Here is a 14,943-nt window from a genome sequence, read left to right on the forward strand (position 1 = left end):
CATTTGTTTTCGTTAAGACTTTTGGAATCTATCATACAGAGTATCTTGACAGAAAATGGGCTCCTTCTGAAATGAGATGATAAAGAGATGCTCCTGTCAGATGATTCTCAGGAGATGGCAGTAGCTGTTTCTAGACATATGCCATGACATTTTAAGAAAATTATGTAATCATTTTCTAAACCCCCCCCCAAAAAAAAAAAGTTCAGGAAGTTTGTATAAAAGTTCTAGGAAGTAAGTATACTTCCTAGAGAACCAGTGTAGGAATTGCCTGCATATTTAGATTTGAGTTCTTTTTTTGTAGTTCACTAGCTATTTGGCTTTGGATAGCTTAATTAACTTTTCAGTGCCTCAGTGTTCTTATCTGCAAAATAGACACTTTCTTGGGGTAATATACACTTTCTTCACAGGGTTTTTGTAAAGATAAAAAGAGTGTGACAGCACTTTTAAAGTTATTAGGCGTACACAAATGTAATTTATGTATTAGTATATATGTTTCTTTTTTCCAGCAGAAACAAGCATAATATTTAAAATTTTTACAACTGCTTATTTGAAATTAGTGTTTGATTCCCAGTGATCAAATTTTTTTTTAAAGGGAATATTCTGAGGCTTGCTATTTTAGGACATGGAGAGCTTATAATAAGACATTAATGGAATATAGACGAGAGTATTATTATCTAAACATGTGTTGATGACTTTGTGCTTTTAGGTACACCAAGCTTGGCTACGCAGGCAACACTGAGCCACAGTTCATTATTCCTTCATGTAAGTAAAGCTCTATCCTCGGTTTATAAAGGATTGTGTTTCTCAGAATTGTTCTAAGCATTCTAATTCTGTTTTTCAAGGTGTGTTAATGTACTTACCGTCATCCTCTTTTAGAGGAGTGCTTTGGTTACCCCACACCTTTTCAGTCCTTTGCTTCCTTTCTGATGCAGCCCTTTGTTGCTGTCACTGGAGTATCAGCTTGGGTGGTTGGTGGGGGTCTTTGATTTAATCATAAATGTCTGGGCTGCCTAGAAAAAGTCTATCGGGTTCTTTAAGATTGATTTGTCATTTTAAATAAGTACGGTTCTGTTAGCAGCTTCATGGACTGAATATCTACTATACTGCCCTATTCACTCTATTGAAAGATTTTTTTGGGGTGGGTGGAAATGTGAGGCCTTATGACTCTTTTTGTTGTGTTCAGAAGTATTTTGTTTTTGTTTAATTTTTAGTCAGTGGAAAATGATAAGCTTAAAAGAAGAAGTGTCCTCACATTCTGGAATGAGTTCCTCCTACCCACTCTTTATTTCCCACAGGAGTCTCCCCAAGGTCAAGTCAGTTGTTTATAGGGTAGGAGTCTCTGGAACTATCTAAATTTTTGGTTGTTGTTTGGAAACAGCTTTCCAGAGTATCATTAAGGAGTGAAGTGAAACTCTGCTCCCTAAATGTAGCTATTGCAAGATTAGTTGTGATGTGAGGGATTTTAAGTTGTTAGGGGGTAAATAACATTGTAATGATAAGCTCTGTGACCAGAAATGGAACAGGGACAGTGGAGGAATGTCAGAGGCAAGGAGCTTGATTAGTATTTATTCAAGGGAAGGCTGAAGCCTTATTTGTTGAATTTGGGTATTCAAATCACTAGAAAGTGTCCTCCAGATTCCTTGAAAACAGTTAAATCACCTCAGCCCCGTTCCTGGCCTGCTAGATACCTGACCATGATGTGATTTTCTAGATCTAAACACTACAGTGCCACGACTGGGTTGTCCTTGATGATTGATGTGATCGGTCGGCCATATCTTCATTTTAAATTCATGAATAGGTGTCTTAGTCTGCTCAGAATGCCATAACAAAATACCATAGACTGGGTGGCTTAAATAATAGAAATTAATTTTATCACAGTTCTGAAGGCTGGGAGTCCAAGATCAGGGCGCTGTCAGGGTTGGTTTCTGGTGAGGCCTCTCTCCCTGGCTTGCAGAGGACTGCCTTCTCTGTGTGTCCTCATGTAGTCTTTGTGTGAGTGTTGAGGGGAGAACTCTCTGGTATCTTTCTCTTTTATAAAGCCACCCCTCTTACTGGATTAGGATCCCACATGTAACCTTAACTACCCCCTCCCCAAGTCCTATCTCCAAATACAGTCCCCTTGAGGGTTAGGGCTTCAATATGTGAATTTTGTGGCGACATGGTTCAGTCCATAACAATTGGCATTCTGTAGAACGAATTGATGTTTTGTGAATTTTATTAATGTGAATGCCCTAGAACTTGATCATTCCATGCCAAGCTGATAAATTGAACTTGCTGACTTTTCAAAGCAGAAAATTTGATTTTAACCTTGTTAAGTGCAACAACTATAAAAGGCTGACCTTACACCTTTTGCTTTAATGTACTGCCATTTAAAACTGTAGCATTCAGCTGGATGCCTCATTTAACCTGACATCATTAATAGAGAGGGGAATTGAAGACAGTTATTAGCAGGATTTCATTCACTGTCAAAAGGCAGGAGAGCTCTCAGGTTGGTGCTGTCAGAACCTCAGCAGTAGCAGAAGCTAGAAAGATAACAAAAATGCCAGAGAGGTGGGAGTAAAAGAGCAGTTACATTTTTGGCTGAATTTGTTGCAAAAGATAGAGAGGCCCCGGGAGGCAAGGCAGAGAAGGTGCTTGGGCAGAAGTGATGGTGTTGGGGTAGGTAGAGGGCCTGGGTTACCTTGGGCAGTTGGCCCACAGCTTGTCTTGGTGCTGGCAGCGGAACCATTTTTCTGGTTGCGTTTGTGCTAAAGTGGCATCGGGGCTTTTGTGTAAACGTGTGGCTGTGTGGTGAGTGCTGGAGCAAGACTTTCTGATCTGCTAGGCACAGAGGGACACACCACGGGGCATGGAGCAACAGGAGGGGAGATTGCCGCTCCCAGCAGAGCAGCCAGAGGTGTGTTTGGAACTCTGGAGAAGGGCTGGATGATGAAGGACTTTGAAGACTCCTCTTAAGGAATTTTACTTTTATTTTACATGCCAGGAATTTTCAAGCTATTTCTGAGGGCCTCCAGAGGCCTGGCCCCTGGACTAGGGAGCGCTGAGCCCTGTCCCTGCTCTTCAGGGCAGCCCTGCTTCTGTGCAGAATCTGCTTGACTGTTTGAAGAAAGCGTTTTCCTACCCTTTTTTTTTTTCTTTTTGTTATTAAGTTGTTTGAGAATACTGGGAGTCATCTGACAGCTTCAGACAGAGGAAGGTATGGTGATCACATCAATCGAAAGAGGATGGGAGAGGAGTAGGGAGGGGTCAGAGAAAGACCTGTTCAGGTGTGCTGGCCCAACAGGCAACTGGGTATAAGGTTTAATGCTCCGGGCAGAGCTCTAGACTGGAGATAAAGATTGAGCCCTGAGATGTTTTTGTATTTTTATTAAATAAAGTCTTAAAATTTTGATTTTAGGGGAAAAAAGGCAAAAGAAAACATAATGATGACCCATGGACCCACCACCCAGAATGAACATGTCAACAAACATTATTTCATCTTTGTGTCAGAGTAAATAAATGATACTTTGTAGACTGAATACTAGCCCTCTCTTTTTTCCCCTCTTTCCTTGCTCTCTCCCTCCTCTAGTGGGTATTTTCTGGTAGGTTTCCATTCCATGTTTTATACTTGTATTACACATGTAAGGATGCATTGTTTTGTGAGTTTAAATGTTTCTAAAATGGTATCAAACTATAACTAACTTCATGCATTGTCTTAAGAAAACCCTCAATATTATGTTTTTAACATACACACACATACACACACATATCAGAATTCTAATGTGAGTATATAACAATGTTTTTTTCATTCGGGTATTTTCTACACTTCTTATTATACGAAATGGTGCGATAATTATCTCCTCATGCACGTGTGCTAGTGTCCCCTGAGGAAATAATCAGAAATGGCATTGTTTCATCATAGAGTGTACCTCTTCATCCTTATTAGGTATTGACAAATTGCTTTGCCAGGTGGTCGAACTGGTTTATATCACACATCAGCAATGTGTGAGAGTGTCTGTTTCTGCTGCTCCTTGGCAACAATTGTTATTGTGAAACTTAAATTTTTGCCAGTCTAATGAATGGGTAATGTTTTTTAAAAAATGGGTTTTGCCTTAAGTCCAAGGTTTGTTTGTTTATTTATTATTTATTTATTTTTTTGAGACAGAGTCTCATTCTGTTACCCAGGCTAGAGTGCCATGGCGTCAGCCTAGCTCACAGCAACCTCGAACTCCTGGGCTCAAGCAATCCTCCTTCCTCAGCCTCCCTTGTAGCTGGGACTACAGGCATGCACCCACCACGTGCGGCTAATTTTTCTATATATTTTTAGTTGGCCAATTAATTTCTTTCTATTTTTAGTAGAGACAGTGTCTCACTTTTGCTTAGGCTGGTTTCGAACTCCTGACCTTGAGCGATCCTCCCACCTTGGCCTCCCAGAGTGCTAGGATTACAGGCGTGAGCCACTGCACCTGGCCCAAGGTTTATTTTTTGAGATAAGTTCTCATCTCATCTTGTTGCTCGGGCTACTAGAGCTGGGTACAGTGGCCTCATCCTCAAACTCCTGGGCTCGTTCTTCTCCTGCGTCAGCCTCCTGAGTAGCTGGGACTATAGGTGCATGCCACCATGCCTGGCTAATTTTTTTAATATTTTGTAGGGATGGAGTCTCACTGTGTTGCTCAGGCTACTCTTGAATTCCTGGCCTCAAGTGATCCTCTCACCTTCTTCTCCCCAGATGCTGGAATTATAGGCATGAACCACTGTATGCCTGGTCGATGGCTCATTTTTAAAATTTACATTTCTCTGATTATTTGTAAGGTTAAGGATCTTTCATTGCCTGTTCATATCTTTGCCCATTTTCTGCTGCATTTCTAACTCTTTTATGGAATTATAGGAACCCTTTGTATATGCTGAATATTGATTTGTTGCAAATATCTTCGTTTATTCTGTAACACTTTTAAATGATTTTTTATCATCTATATATCTTAAATGTTGATATAGTAAAATTTTTGTCTTTTACTCTTAAAGTTTGCTTCTATTTTAAAAAAGTGCATTTCTACTCCCAAGTCATAAAGAATTTCTGTATTTTCTGCTAAGAAAATTTTAAGTTATTTTGTTGTATATGGTGTGAAAAAGATAGCTAATTTTATTTTCTAAGTGGAAGGCCAGTTGTATTGAAGAGTACATTCCCATTTGACATGCTTTTTTGATCATATTGAGTTATTATATATGCTTGGGAATGTTTTTGGTCTCTTTATTTTGTTTTATTGATATATTTATCTATCTCTGTTCCATTTTTGCAGTGTTAAATATTATTACCTTACCATATGTCTTTATCTCATAGGTCCAGTTCCTCTTCATTTTTTGTTTCTTAGAAAAGCTTTAGCCTTTACTCTTTGCTATAATAGAATTAGCTTAAGTTCCATGAAAAATTATATAGACTTTTTTTTCCTTGTTTTTTTTTTTTTGAGACAGTCTCACTTTGTTGCCCAGGCTAGAGTGAGTGCCATGGCATCAGCCTAGCTCACAGCAACCTCAAACTCCTGGGCTCAAGCGATCTTCCTGGCTCAGCCTCCCGAGCATCTGGGACTACAGGCATGTGCCACCATGCCTGGCTAATTTTTTCTATATATATTAGTTGGCCAATTAATTTCTTTCCATTTATAGTAGAGACGGGGGTCTCGCTCTTGCTCAGGCTGGGTTCGAACCCCTGACCTTGAGCAATCTGCCCGCCTTGGCCTCCCAGAGTACTAGGATTATAGGCGTGAGCCACCGCGCCCAGCCTATAATGGACTTTTGATTAGAGACACATTATTTATAGATTAATTTGGGGAAAAGTTTAACATCAAATTTGAATTTGATAGTTATGGACGGGAATTGAATATTCCTATTCTTTTCTTTTTTTTTTTTTTTGAGACAGTGTCTCGATTTGTTGCCTAGGCTAGAGTGAGTGCCGTGGCGTCAGCCTAGCTCACAGCAACCTCAAACTCCTGGGCTCAAACAATCCTTCTGCCTTAGCCTCCCAAGTAGCTGGGACTACAGGCATGTGCCACCATGCCCGCCTAATTTTTTCTATATATATTAGTTGGCCAATTAATTTCTTTCTATTTATAGTAGAGACGGGGTCTCGCTCTTGCTCAGGCTGGTTTTGAACTCCTGACCTCGAGCAATCCGCCCGCCTCGGCCTCCCAGAGAGCTAGGATTACAGGCGTGAGCCTATTCCTATTCTTGAATATCCATGATTGAATGTTTTTATCTGTGAATCCTAGTATATGTGTTTTATTGTTAACGCCTCTTGTGTTTTTCAGTAGTGTTTCATAATACTCTCTTCCTTCTCTCTCTCTCTCCTCCCTCCTTCCCCCCCTCCTTCCCCCCCTCCTTCCCCCCCTCCTTCCCCCCCCTCATTCCCCCCCCCCTCCCTCCCTCCCTCTCTCCCTCTCTCCCTCTCTCTCCCTCTCTCCCTCTCTCTCCCTCTCTCCCTCTCTCTCCCTCTCTCTCTCTCTCTCTCTCTCTCTCTCTCCCTCCCTCCCTCCCTCCCTCCCTCCCTCCCTCCCTCCCTCCCTCCCTCCCTCCCTCCCTCTCTCTCTCTCTCTCTCTCTCTCTCTCTCTCTCTCTCTCTCTCTCTCTCTCTCTCTCTCTCTCTCTCTCTGACAAAGTTTCGCTCCGTTGCCTGGGCTAGAATACGGTGGCATCACATAGCTCACTGCAACCTCAAACTCCACTGCTCAAGTGATCCTCCTGCCTCAGCCTCCCGAGTAACTGGCACTACCTTGCCCAGCTAATTTTTCTATTTTTAATAGAGACAGGGTCTCGCTCTTACTGATTGGTCTTGAACTCCTGACCTCAATTGATCTTCCTGTCTCGGCTCCCACGCTGGGATTACAGGCATGAGCCACCTCGCCCAGCCTCTGTTTTTTGAGACAAGGTCTCACTGTGTCACCCAGGCTAGAGTGCAATGAAGCGATCATAGTTCACTGTGACTGCAACTCCTGGGCTTAAGTGATCCTCCTAGCTCAACTTCCCAAAGTTCTACAATTACAGGTGTCAGCCACGTGCCTGGCCTATAATGTTTCTTAAAAAGATCTTATACAGCTTTTGCTAGATTTATTTGTAGGTACTTTTATGTTTTTGTTGCTGTTGTCAAATTTTTTTTTTTAAAAATTGCATTTTCTAATTAGTCATTGCCAGCATATAGGAATGCTGCTGAAGTTTGTAGGTTGTTTTCGAATCTTGCCACCTTTCTGACATTTCTTATTTTTTCTAATAGTCTGCACATTATTTTAAATTTTCTATGCAGACTATTGTACTAACTACAAATAATGATTATTTTGTTTCTTCCAATCCTAATACTTCATGTTCCTTTTCTTGGTGGTGGTGTGCTGGCTGGAACTTGTGCTAAGATAGTGACTAGAACTAGTGATAGCCAGTGCTTTTTTCTTTCTGACTTTTAAGATGATAAGATTTTAGTGTTTAGTGATTGCTATAGGTTTTTGGAGAAATGCTTTTTCAGCGGAAAACAGTGCTCTTCTATTCCTAGGTTAGTTGTACTTTGTTTTTTTTTTCTTTTTTAAATCATGAATGGGTGTTGACATTTATTTAAGACTTTTTCTGTATCTATTGAGATGATCATATAGTTTTGGACATTTATGCTCTTAATAGGGTTAATTATATTAATATATTTTCAAATATTGAACAGTTACTTAATTTGGGGGATAAACTTTACTTGGTTATGAAATATGAAGTACGTGCTGAACTGTAATTGCAAATATTTATTTAGGATCTTTGCATCAATATCGAAAAGTAAGATTTGTCTGTAATTTTCATTTCTTGTACTGTTTTTGTCTGGTTTATGTATCAAGATTATACTGGCTTCATAAAATAAGTTTGTTAGCATTCTTTTTTTATTCCCTGGAATAGTTTCCTTAAGATTGGAATTATTTATTCTTTGAAGCTTTAGTAAAATATGTAACAGTATTTTGAGAAATACACTAGATATTTTTATTTTAAAAATTAATGTTGTGTCTCTCAACTGCTGTAGCGAGTGTTCTTAAATATCTATATTTAAATCCTTAGATATATTCATCCTTAGATATACTCTTCTGATAATTCTTCCATGGATTGTCCTCAGATGATTTTTATGGCTTCACATGCCATTTTAGCATTTAGGAAAATAGTCTGTCTCTTCTGGTTACCGACATTCTATACCCATACAAAAATTTTTTTAAACTGCAAACCTTTTACATTGTACTTTATTAAGTTTAATCTTGTTAGTGTTTTTTCCTTTTTTTTTTTTTTTTTTAAAGAGACAAGGTCTTGCTTTGTCACCCAGGCTGGAGTGCAGTGCAGTCACTGCAACCTTGAACTCCTGGTTCGGTTGATCCTCTGGTCTCAGCCTCCCAAGTAGCCAGAACTACAGGTGTACACTACCACGCCAGCTTATTTTTAAAATTTATTGTAGAGATGGGGTCTTACTGCATGCCCAAGTTGGTCTCAAACTCCTGCCTCGGTCTCCCAAAGTACTGGGATTACAGGTGTGGGCCACTGCACCTGGCTAGAGAATTTTATTTCTCATAAAGAGTTGCAGGCTGGGAAGCAGTAGCTTCCTTCAGAAGCCAAGAACATGTACTTTGAGGGAATGTTATAGGGAACAGGAATTTATGCTGAGTGGGGTAGCTGAATATACATAGTTAATAAGCTATAGGAGGAGTTATGAATATCTATGAAATGAGAAACATGCATATGTGCAATTGAGCTTCATCTCCCTTCTTGGAATCCATGTTCAGAAAATGGCAGCCTTAACATGAGCTGAGGGTGGAATTTTTAGCCCTCTAATGTCAAAAGGAAAAGTGGTGAGTAATTGGTTTCTGTTTAGCCCTTAGGGAAGAAAGCCTGATGGCTGTTAGCGAGGGGGGTGTCTGACCTCCCATTCCATCATGGCCGGGAATTCAGTTTTAAGGTTTCTCTGGGGTCCCTTTTGGCCAAGAGGGCGTCAGGATTTTATTTTAGTTCACAGTTCATAAGGTGGGAACTTATATTATTGATTTGAAACTCTTTCTTTTCTAATGTAAGAATTTAGTGCTGTTATCCCTCTTAACACTGCTTTAGCTGTATCCCATACATTTTGATATGCTATATTTTCATTTTATCCTATCCATGTATTTTTTAGTTTCTCTGAGACTCCTTTTGACCTGTGAATTATTTAGAACTGTGTTTAATTTCCAAGTGTTTGCTGTTCGGGAGATTTTCTTAATATCTTTCTATTATTGGTTTATGGGTTAAATCTATTATAGTCAGAAAGCACTATCTTTATGACTTAAATTCTTTAAAATTTTTGAGTGTTTTATGGTCCAGGATTATGTTTATTTTGGTATATGTTCCATGAGCATTTGAAAACATGTGAATGTTGCTCTTGTTTGGAAATGTCAATTAGATCCCATAGATATTGTTGAGTTCTTCTTTATCCTTGCTTATTTTCTATTTGTTTTATTAATTGTTGAGAGAGGTATTGAAGTCTGTGGTTATAATTGTGGATTTGTGTATTTCTCCCGTCAGTTTTGCTTCACATATTTTGCAGCTTTGTTCTCTGGTATACATACATTTAAGATTGCTGTCTTCTTTATGAACTAACCCTTAATCGTTATGTAATGTCCCTGTGTATCTCAGTGGTTTATTTTCTTTGCTCTAAAGCCTACTTTTTCTGATAGCAGTGTAGCCACTCTGCTTTCTTTTGATTACTGTTTGCATGGAATATTTTTTTCCGTCATTTTACTTTCAGCTTACATATATATATATTTATTTTTTTTTTGAGACAGAGTCTCGCTTTGTTGCCTAGGCTAGAGTGAGTGCCATGGTGTCAGCCTAGCTCACAGCAACCTCAAACTCCCGGGCTCAAGCGATCCTTCTGTCTCAGCCTCCCAAGTAGCTGGGACTACAGGCATGAGCCACCATGCCCAGCAAATTTTTTTATATATATTAGTTGGCCTATTAGTTTCTTTCTATTTATAGTAGAGACGGTGTCTCGCTGTTGCTCAGGCTGGTTTCGAACTCCCGACCTCGAGCAATCCACCCGCCTCAGCCTCCCAGAGAGCTAGGATTACAGGCGTGAGCCACCGCGCCCGGCCTTAGCTTACATATATCATTATATTTGAAGAGAGTTTCTTATAGACAGCAGAATTCATTCATATTTGTTATCTACTTTGCTAGTATCTTTTAATTGGTGTATTTAGACCATTTACATTTATTGTACTTATTAATTAGTGCTTTTACTGTTTATTCTTTTTGTTTCTTATTTCTTTGTTTTGTTTTGCTTAACTCCTGTGGGTTACTTGAGCATTTTTAAAAATATCATTTTGATTTGTCTGTATGTAGTGTTTTTGAGTACATCTCATTGTATAGCTTTCTAAATGGTTGTAACTATTATATTTTGTGTCATGTATATATATAAAATATGTGTTATATATATATATGTGCATGTATATATATGTATAAAATCTTTCTTAGTGTACTAGTATCAAATTTTACCAGTTAGAGTAAAATGTAGAAACTTTATCTCCCTTTAATAACCTTACTCCTGTTCTAATAAAACTGTCTTAAATCTTTCCTCTGAATACATTGAATCTCATGAGATTCACATCGGTGTTATGATTTCTGTTTTAACTGCCAAATATAATTTAGAAAACTCAAGAGGAAAAGAAAGTAATCGTCATTGTCCATATTTTTGCTTTCCATTGTTTGTTCTTTCTTCCTGTTCCCAGATTTCTTCTTGCATTGTTTCCCTTCTCTTTAGAGAACTTCTTTTAGCCATTGTTTTAAAGTAGATATGCTGGTAACAAATTCTATTATTTTTGCCTTCGTTTGAAAATGTCTTGATTTGCTCTTCATTCTCTAGGGATATTTTTGCTGAATATAGAATTCTGGGTGGGAAATTCTTTTAGCACTTCAAAAATATTGTACCACTTCCTTTTATGCTCCACGATTTCTGATGAGAAATTTCCTTGGAGGCTTTCACAATTTTGAGTCTGCAGTTTTTAAAAGGTTTTTAAACAAATTTTTTTTTTTATAATTGTATTATCTATGTCATGTTGGTGTTGTCTCTTGATTGTCCTTTCTCATTTTGGTTGATTGTCCTTTCTCATTTCGGTTAAGATGTTCCTGGTTCTTGCTATGGTGAGAGTTTTTTTTTTTTGAGACAGAGTCTCACTTTGTTACCCAGGCTAGAGTGAGTGCCGTGGCGTCAGCCTGGCTCACAGCAACCTCAAACTCCTGGGCTCAAGCAATCCTTCTGCCTCAGCCTCCCAAATAGCTGGGACTACAGGCATGTGCCACCATGCCCGGCTAATTTTTTCTATATATATTAGTTGGCCAGTTAATTTCTTTCTATTTATAGTAGAGACGGGGTCTCGGTCTTGCTCAGGCTAGTTTCAAACTTCTGACCTTGAGCAATCCGCCCGCCTCATCCTAGAGAGCTAGGATTACAGGCGTGAGCCACCGTGCTGGCCTGATGAGAGTTTTTTTTTTATTGAAACCTGGACATTTTAGGGATTTGTTATGAGATTCTATTAATAGTTCTTAATTTTTATTTTTTTGAGACAGACTCTCACTCTGTGGCCTGGACTAGAGTGCCGTGGCATCAGCCTAGCTCACAGCAACCTCAAACTTCTGGGCTCAAGCGATTGTCCTGCCTCAGCCTCCCGAGTAGCTGGGACTACAGGCAAGCGCCCCATGCCCGGCTAATTTTTTCTGTTTTTAGTTGTTTGGCTGATTTTCTTTATAATTTTAGTAGAGATAGGGTCTCACTCTTGCTCAGGCTGGTCTCAAACTCCTGAGCTCAAGCAATCCTCCTGCCTCAGCCTCCTGAGTAGCTGGGACTACAGGCATGCACCGCCATGCCCAGCTAATTTTTTCTATGTTTTTTTTTTTGAGACAGAGTCTCGCTTTTTTGCCCAGGCTAGAGTCAGTGTTGTGGCGTCAGCCTAGCTCACAGCAACCTCAAACTTCTGGGCTCAAGCAATCCTCCTGCTTTAGCCTTCCGAGTAGCTGGGACTACAGGCATACGCCACCATGCCCAGTTAATTTTTTCTATATAAGTTGGCCAATTAATTTCTTTCTATTTATAGTAGAGACAGGGTCTCGGTCTTGCTCAGGCTGGTTTCGAACTCCTGACCTTAAGCTATCCTCCCGCCTCGGCCTCCCGCAGTGCTAGGATTACAGGCCTGAGCCACCATTCCTAAATTAGGCCCGGCCTAATTTTGTGTTTTTGCGAGTCTTTTCTGATACTGCTCCAGTAGGGTACAGAGGGACGTCCTGTCATTACTACCAGTTTGGGGTGGAAGTTCAGGTTCTCCTTTTGGCATTTTTTGATACTCATTTGGAGTAGAGCTTCATGTTGCTGCTGGGTAGGGGATGAAGTCAGGATCTGTAGTGTGCTGTAGACTGCTGGGTGACACAGACCATTTTCCTGTGATAAACACTGGTATTTTCTCTCTCAGATACATTTCTCCATTTTCTTCCTAAGAACTGTTTGGTCTGCATCTTGGTTTCTATAGGTATAGACAAAAAATTTTGAATATAAGCTCTGTATACTTTTACTCTATTGCAGATTCAGTTGCTTCCTGTATAATAGTTAAAAGAAATATACTTTATGGGTTCTTAAAATTTTCATTTTTAAGGGCCGTCAAAACAGATCTATGATTTGGGGTCAGATTGATTTGCCTTTTTGGGAGGATAAGATTTACTTTGTTGTCATTTCCATTTTTGAGTGTCACAGCTTCATTCTTGTTAACTTTACCATTTTTCTTTAAGGTTATGGTTTTTCTTTTGGTTAAACGTATTGCCCTCAAATTCTTGGTAGACTTGACTGATGTCACAAATTGCAGAATCTTTTGTCTTTGTCTTCATAATCTTTTATAGTGACTTGACAGTTTAATTCTAAATTCATGCAAATGGAATGAGAATGGACTGATAAAAGGAGGTGGGCAAAGTGATTTCTACCCTGTATCTTTTTCATCTTTCAGCCTATGATTTAAGATGTCTTTCTGAGAAAAAGGCCTCAAATTCACTCTTATAGCTTTGTTGTTATTCATTTGTAATAAATTAGAATCTAGATAATCTATTTTTGAAAATAATTGTATGTTTACTAATTTGTTTTAGAATAAATTTTAAGATAAATTTATAGCTAACTTAATAGCTTCTGTTTGAGAAAATTCTATAGCCTGACTTACCTTCAAAGCTTTTCATTTGGAAATGATGTTTTCAGAGTAAATGAGTTTGAGAGGTAAGAGAGTGAATGCCTTAGCTCACAAACAGAATAGCTTTTAATTTTATTTTGTTTCTTTGGCTTTTTTTTTTTCATAGTTGAAAAATCAATATGCTTAGTAGAAGAAAGCAAAAAATTCTACCTGTAATCCTACCACCCGGGAGTAACCATTGTTAATCTTTTGGCTAGCCATGTTATTTCTGTGAATTTATATTAAATATACACAGGTAACTCTGAAATTTACCAAAGTGGGGTCATACTGTGTACGTTATTCTGAAAGGGGACTTGGTAGCTCTTTTTAAGGATTGGTTATAATTTATTTACCTGATTTCTGATTTCACATCAGTTATTATAATTCCCCTGCCCCTCATTTGCTGCTGTTACAATTAGTTCTGTGAAGAATACCCTTGTATATATACCTTTATTTACTTTCTGATTATTTCTTTATAATGAATTTCTAGAAGTGGAATTGTGGGATAAATACATTTTTATAATGCTTCCCAGTTCCTCTCCAGAATGTTTGTATCTAGGTACCTTTTAAATGTTTAGCCAGTCACATTTTTGATTTCCAATTTCGTATAGGTAATATTAATCTGTAGTAGGTCTCTTCTAAGTGCTTTGTAAGCATTATGCCATTTATTCCTCACAACCCTGCCAGGTAGGTGGTGGTATATGTATTTTAGAGATGAGAATACTGAGGCTCAATAGTAATTTTCCTTAGGTCACCTGGCTAGTGAGTGCTGAGCCTGGTGTTCAAACCTTTGTGTAACTTCAAAGTCTTTGTGTAACTTCAAAGTCTGTGTGCTCTTCTCACATCATAAAGCAGCCATGTAGAAAAATTAAGTTTGCTGGACTCTTTGAAGGAGTTGAATTAGGTCATATGAGAAACATTATTTACCCACCTCTGACATTCAGTCACAAGGATTTTTTGTTTTTACTTTTTACTTTTGATTTTTTAAATTGACAACATTTTATGTTTTTATCATGTATAATATGATGTTTCGAAATATATATACATCGTGGAATGGTTAATTCTAGCTAATTAAAAAATGCATTTTCTCACATATTTACCATTTTTGTGGTGAAAGCATATGACATCTACTCTTGACCTTTTTAAAAAATATGTCATCATTAACTATAGTCACCTTGCTGTACAATGGATCTCTTGAAATTTATTCCTCCTGTCTAACTGTGATTGTGTGTCTTTGACCAGCATTTTCCCATTCTCCCACCCCAGCCTTTGGTAACCATCATTCTACTCTATACCTCTATGAGATCAGTTATTTTAGATTCCAGGTATGAATGAGATCATGTGTTATTTGTGTTTCTGTGCTTGGCTTGTTCATTTAACATAATGTCCTCCAGATTCATCCATGCTGCAGCAAATGACAGAATTTCTTTTATTTTTTTTAGTGGCTGAATGGTATTCCATTGTGTGTATAAACTACATTTTCTTTATTCATTCATCCATTAATGAACACTGGGATTGATTCCATATCTTGGCTGTTGTAAATAGTACTGCAGTAAACATGGGAATGTAGATGTCCCTTTAACATACTGATTTCATTTCCTTTGGATATATACCCAGTAATGGGATTGCTGGACTGTGTTATAGTTCTGTATAAAATTTTTTGAGGAACTTCCATGTTGTTTTCCATAACGGCTGTACTAATTTATATTCCCACCAATATTTGTATAAGGGTTCTCTTTTTTCC

The 14,943-nt window shown here is 38.4% G+C and overlaps 1 protein-coding gene across 4 annotated transcripts in view; it reads left to right on the forward strand.

Annotated features, from left to right (window-relative positions):
- Positions 1-14,943, forward strand: part of ACTR3B (actin related protein 3B) — an 80,394-nt gene that overhangs the window by 25,427 nt on the left and 40,024 nt on the right. For 2 of the 4 annotated variants that reach the window (XM_012786238.2, XM_076006750.1), the window contains exon 2: positions 707-762. The exons of the other annotated variants lie outside the window; for them this stretch is intronic. In XM_012786238.2, coding sequence (XP_012641692.1) covers positions 707-762 — 56 coding nt within the window. The remainder of the gene's footprint in view (positions 1-706; positions 763-14,943) is intronic. 4 annotated transcript variants of the gene reach the window in all.

Source organism: Microcebus murinus, chromosome 9 (genome assembly GCF_040939455.1).
Source record: "Microcebus murinus isolate Inina chromosome 9, M.murinus_Inina_mat1.0, whole genome shotgun sequence".
NCBI lineage: Eukaryota > Metazoa > Chordata > Mammalia > Primates > Cheirogaleidae > Microcebus > Microcebus murinus.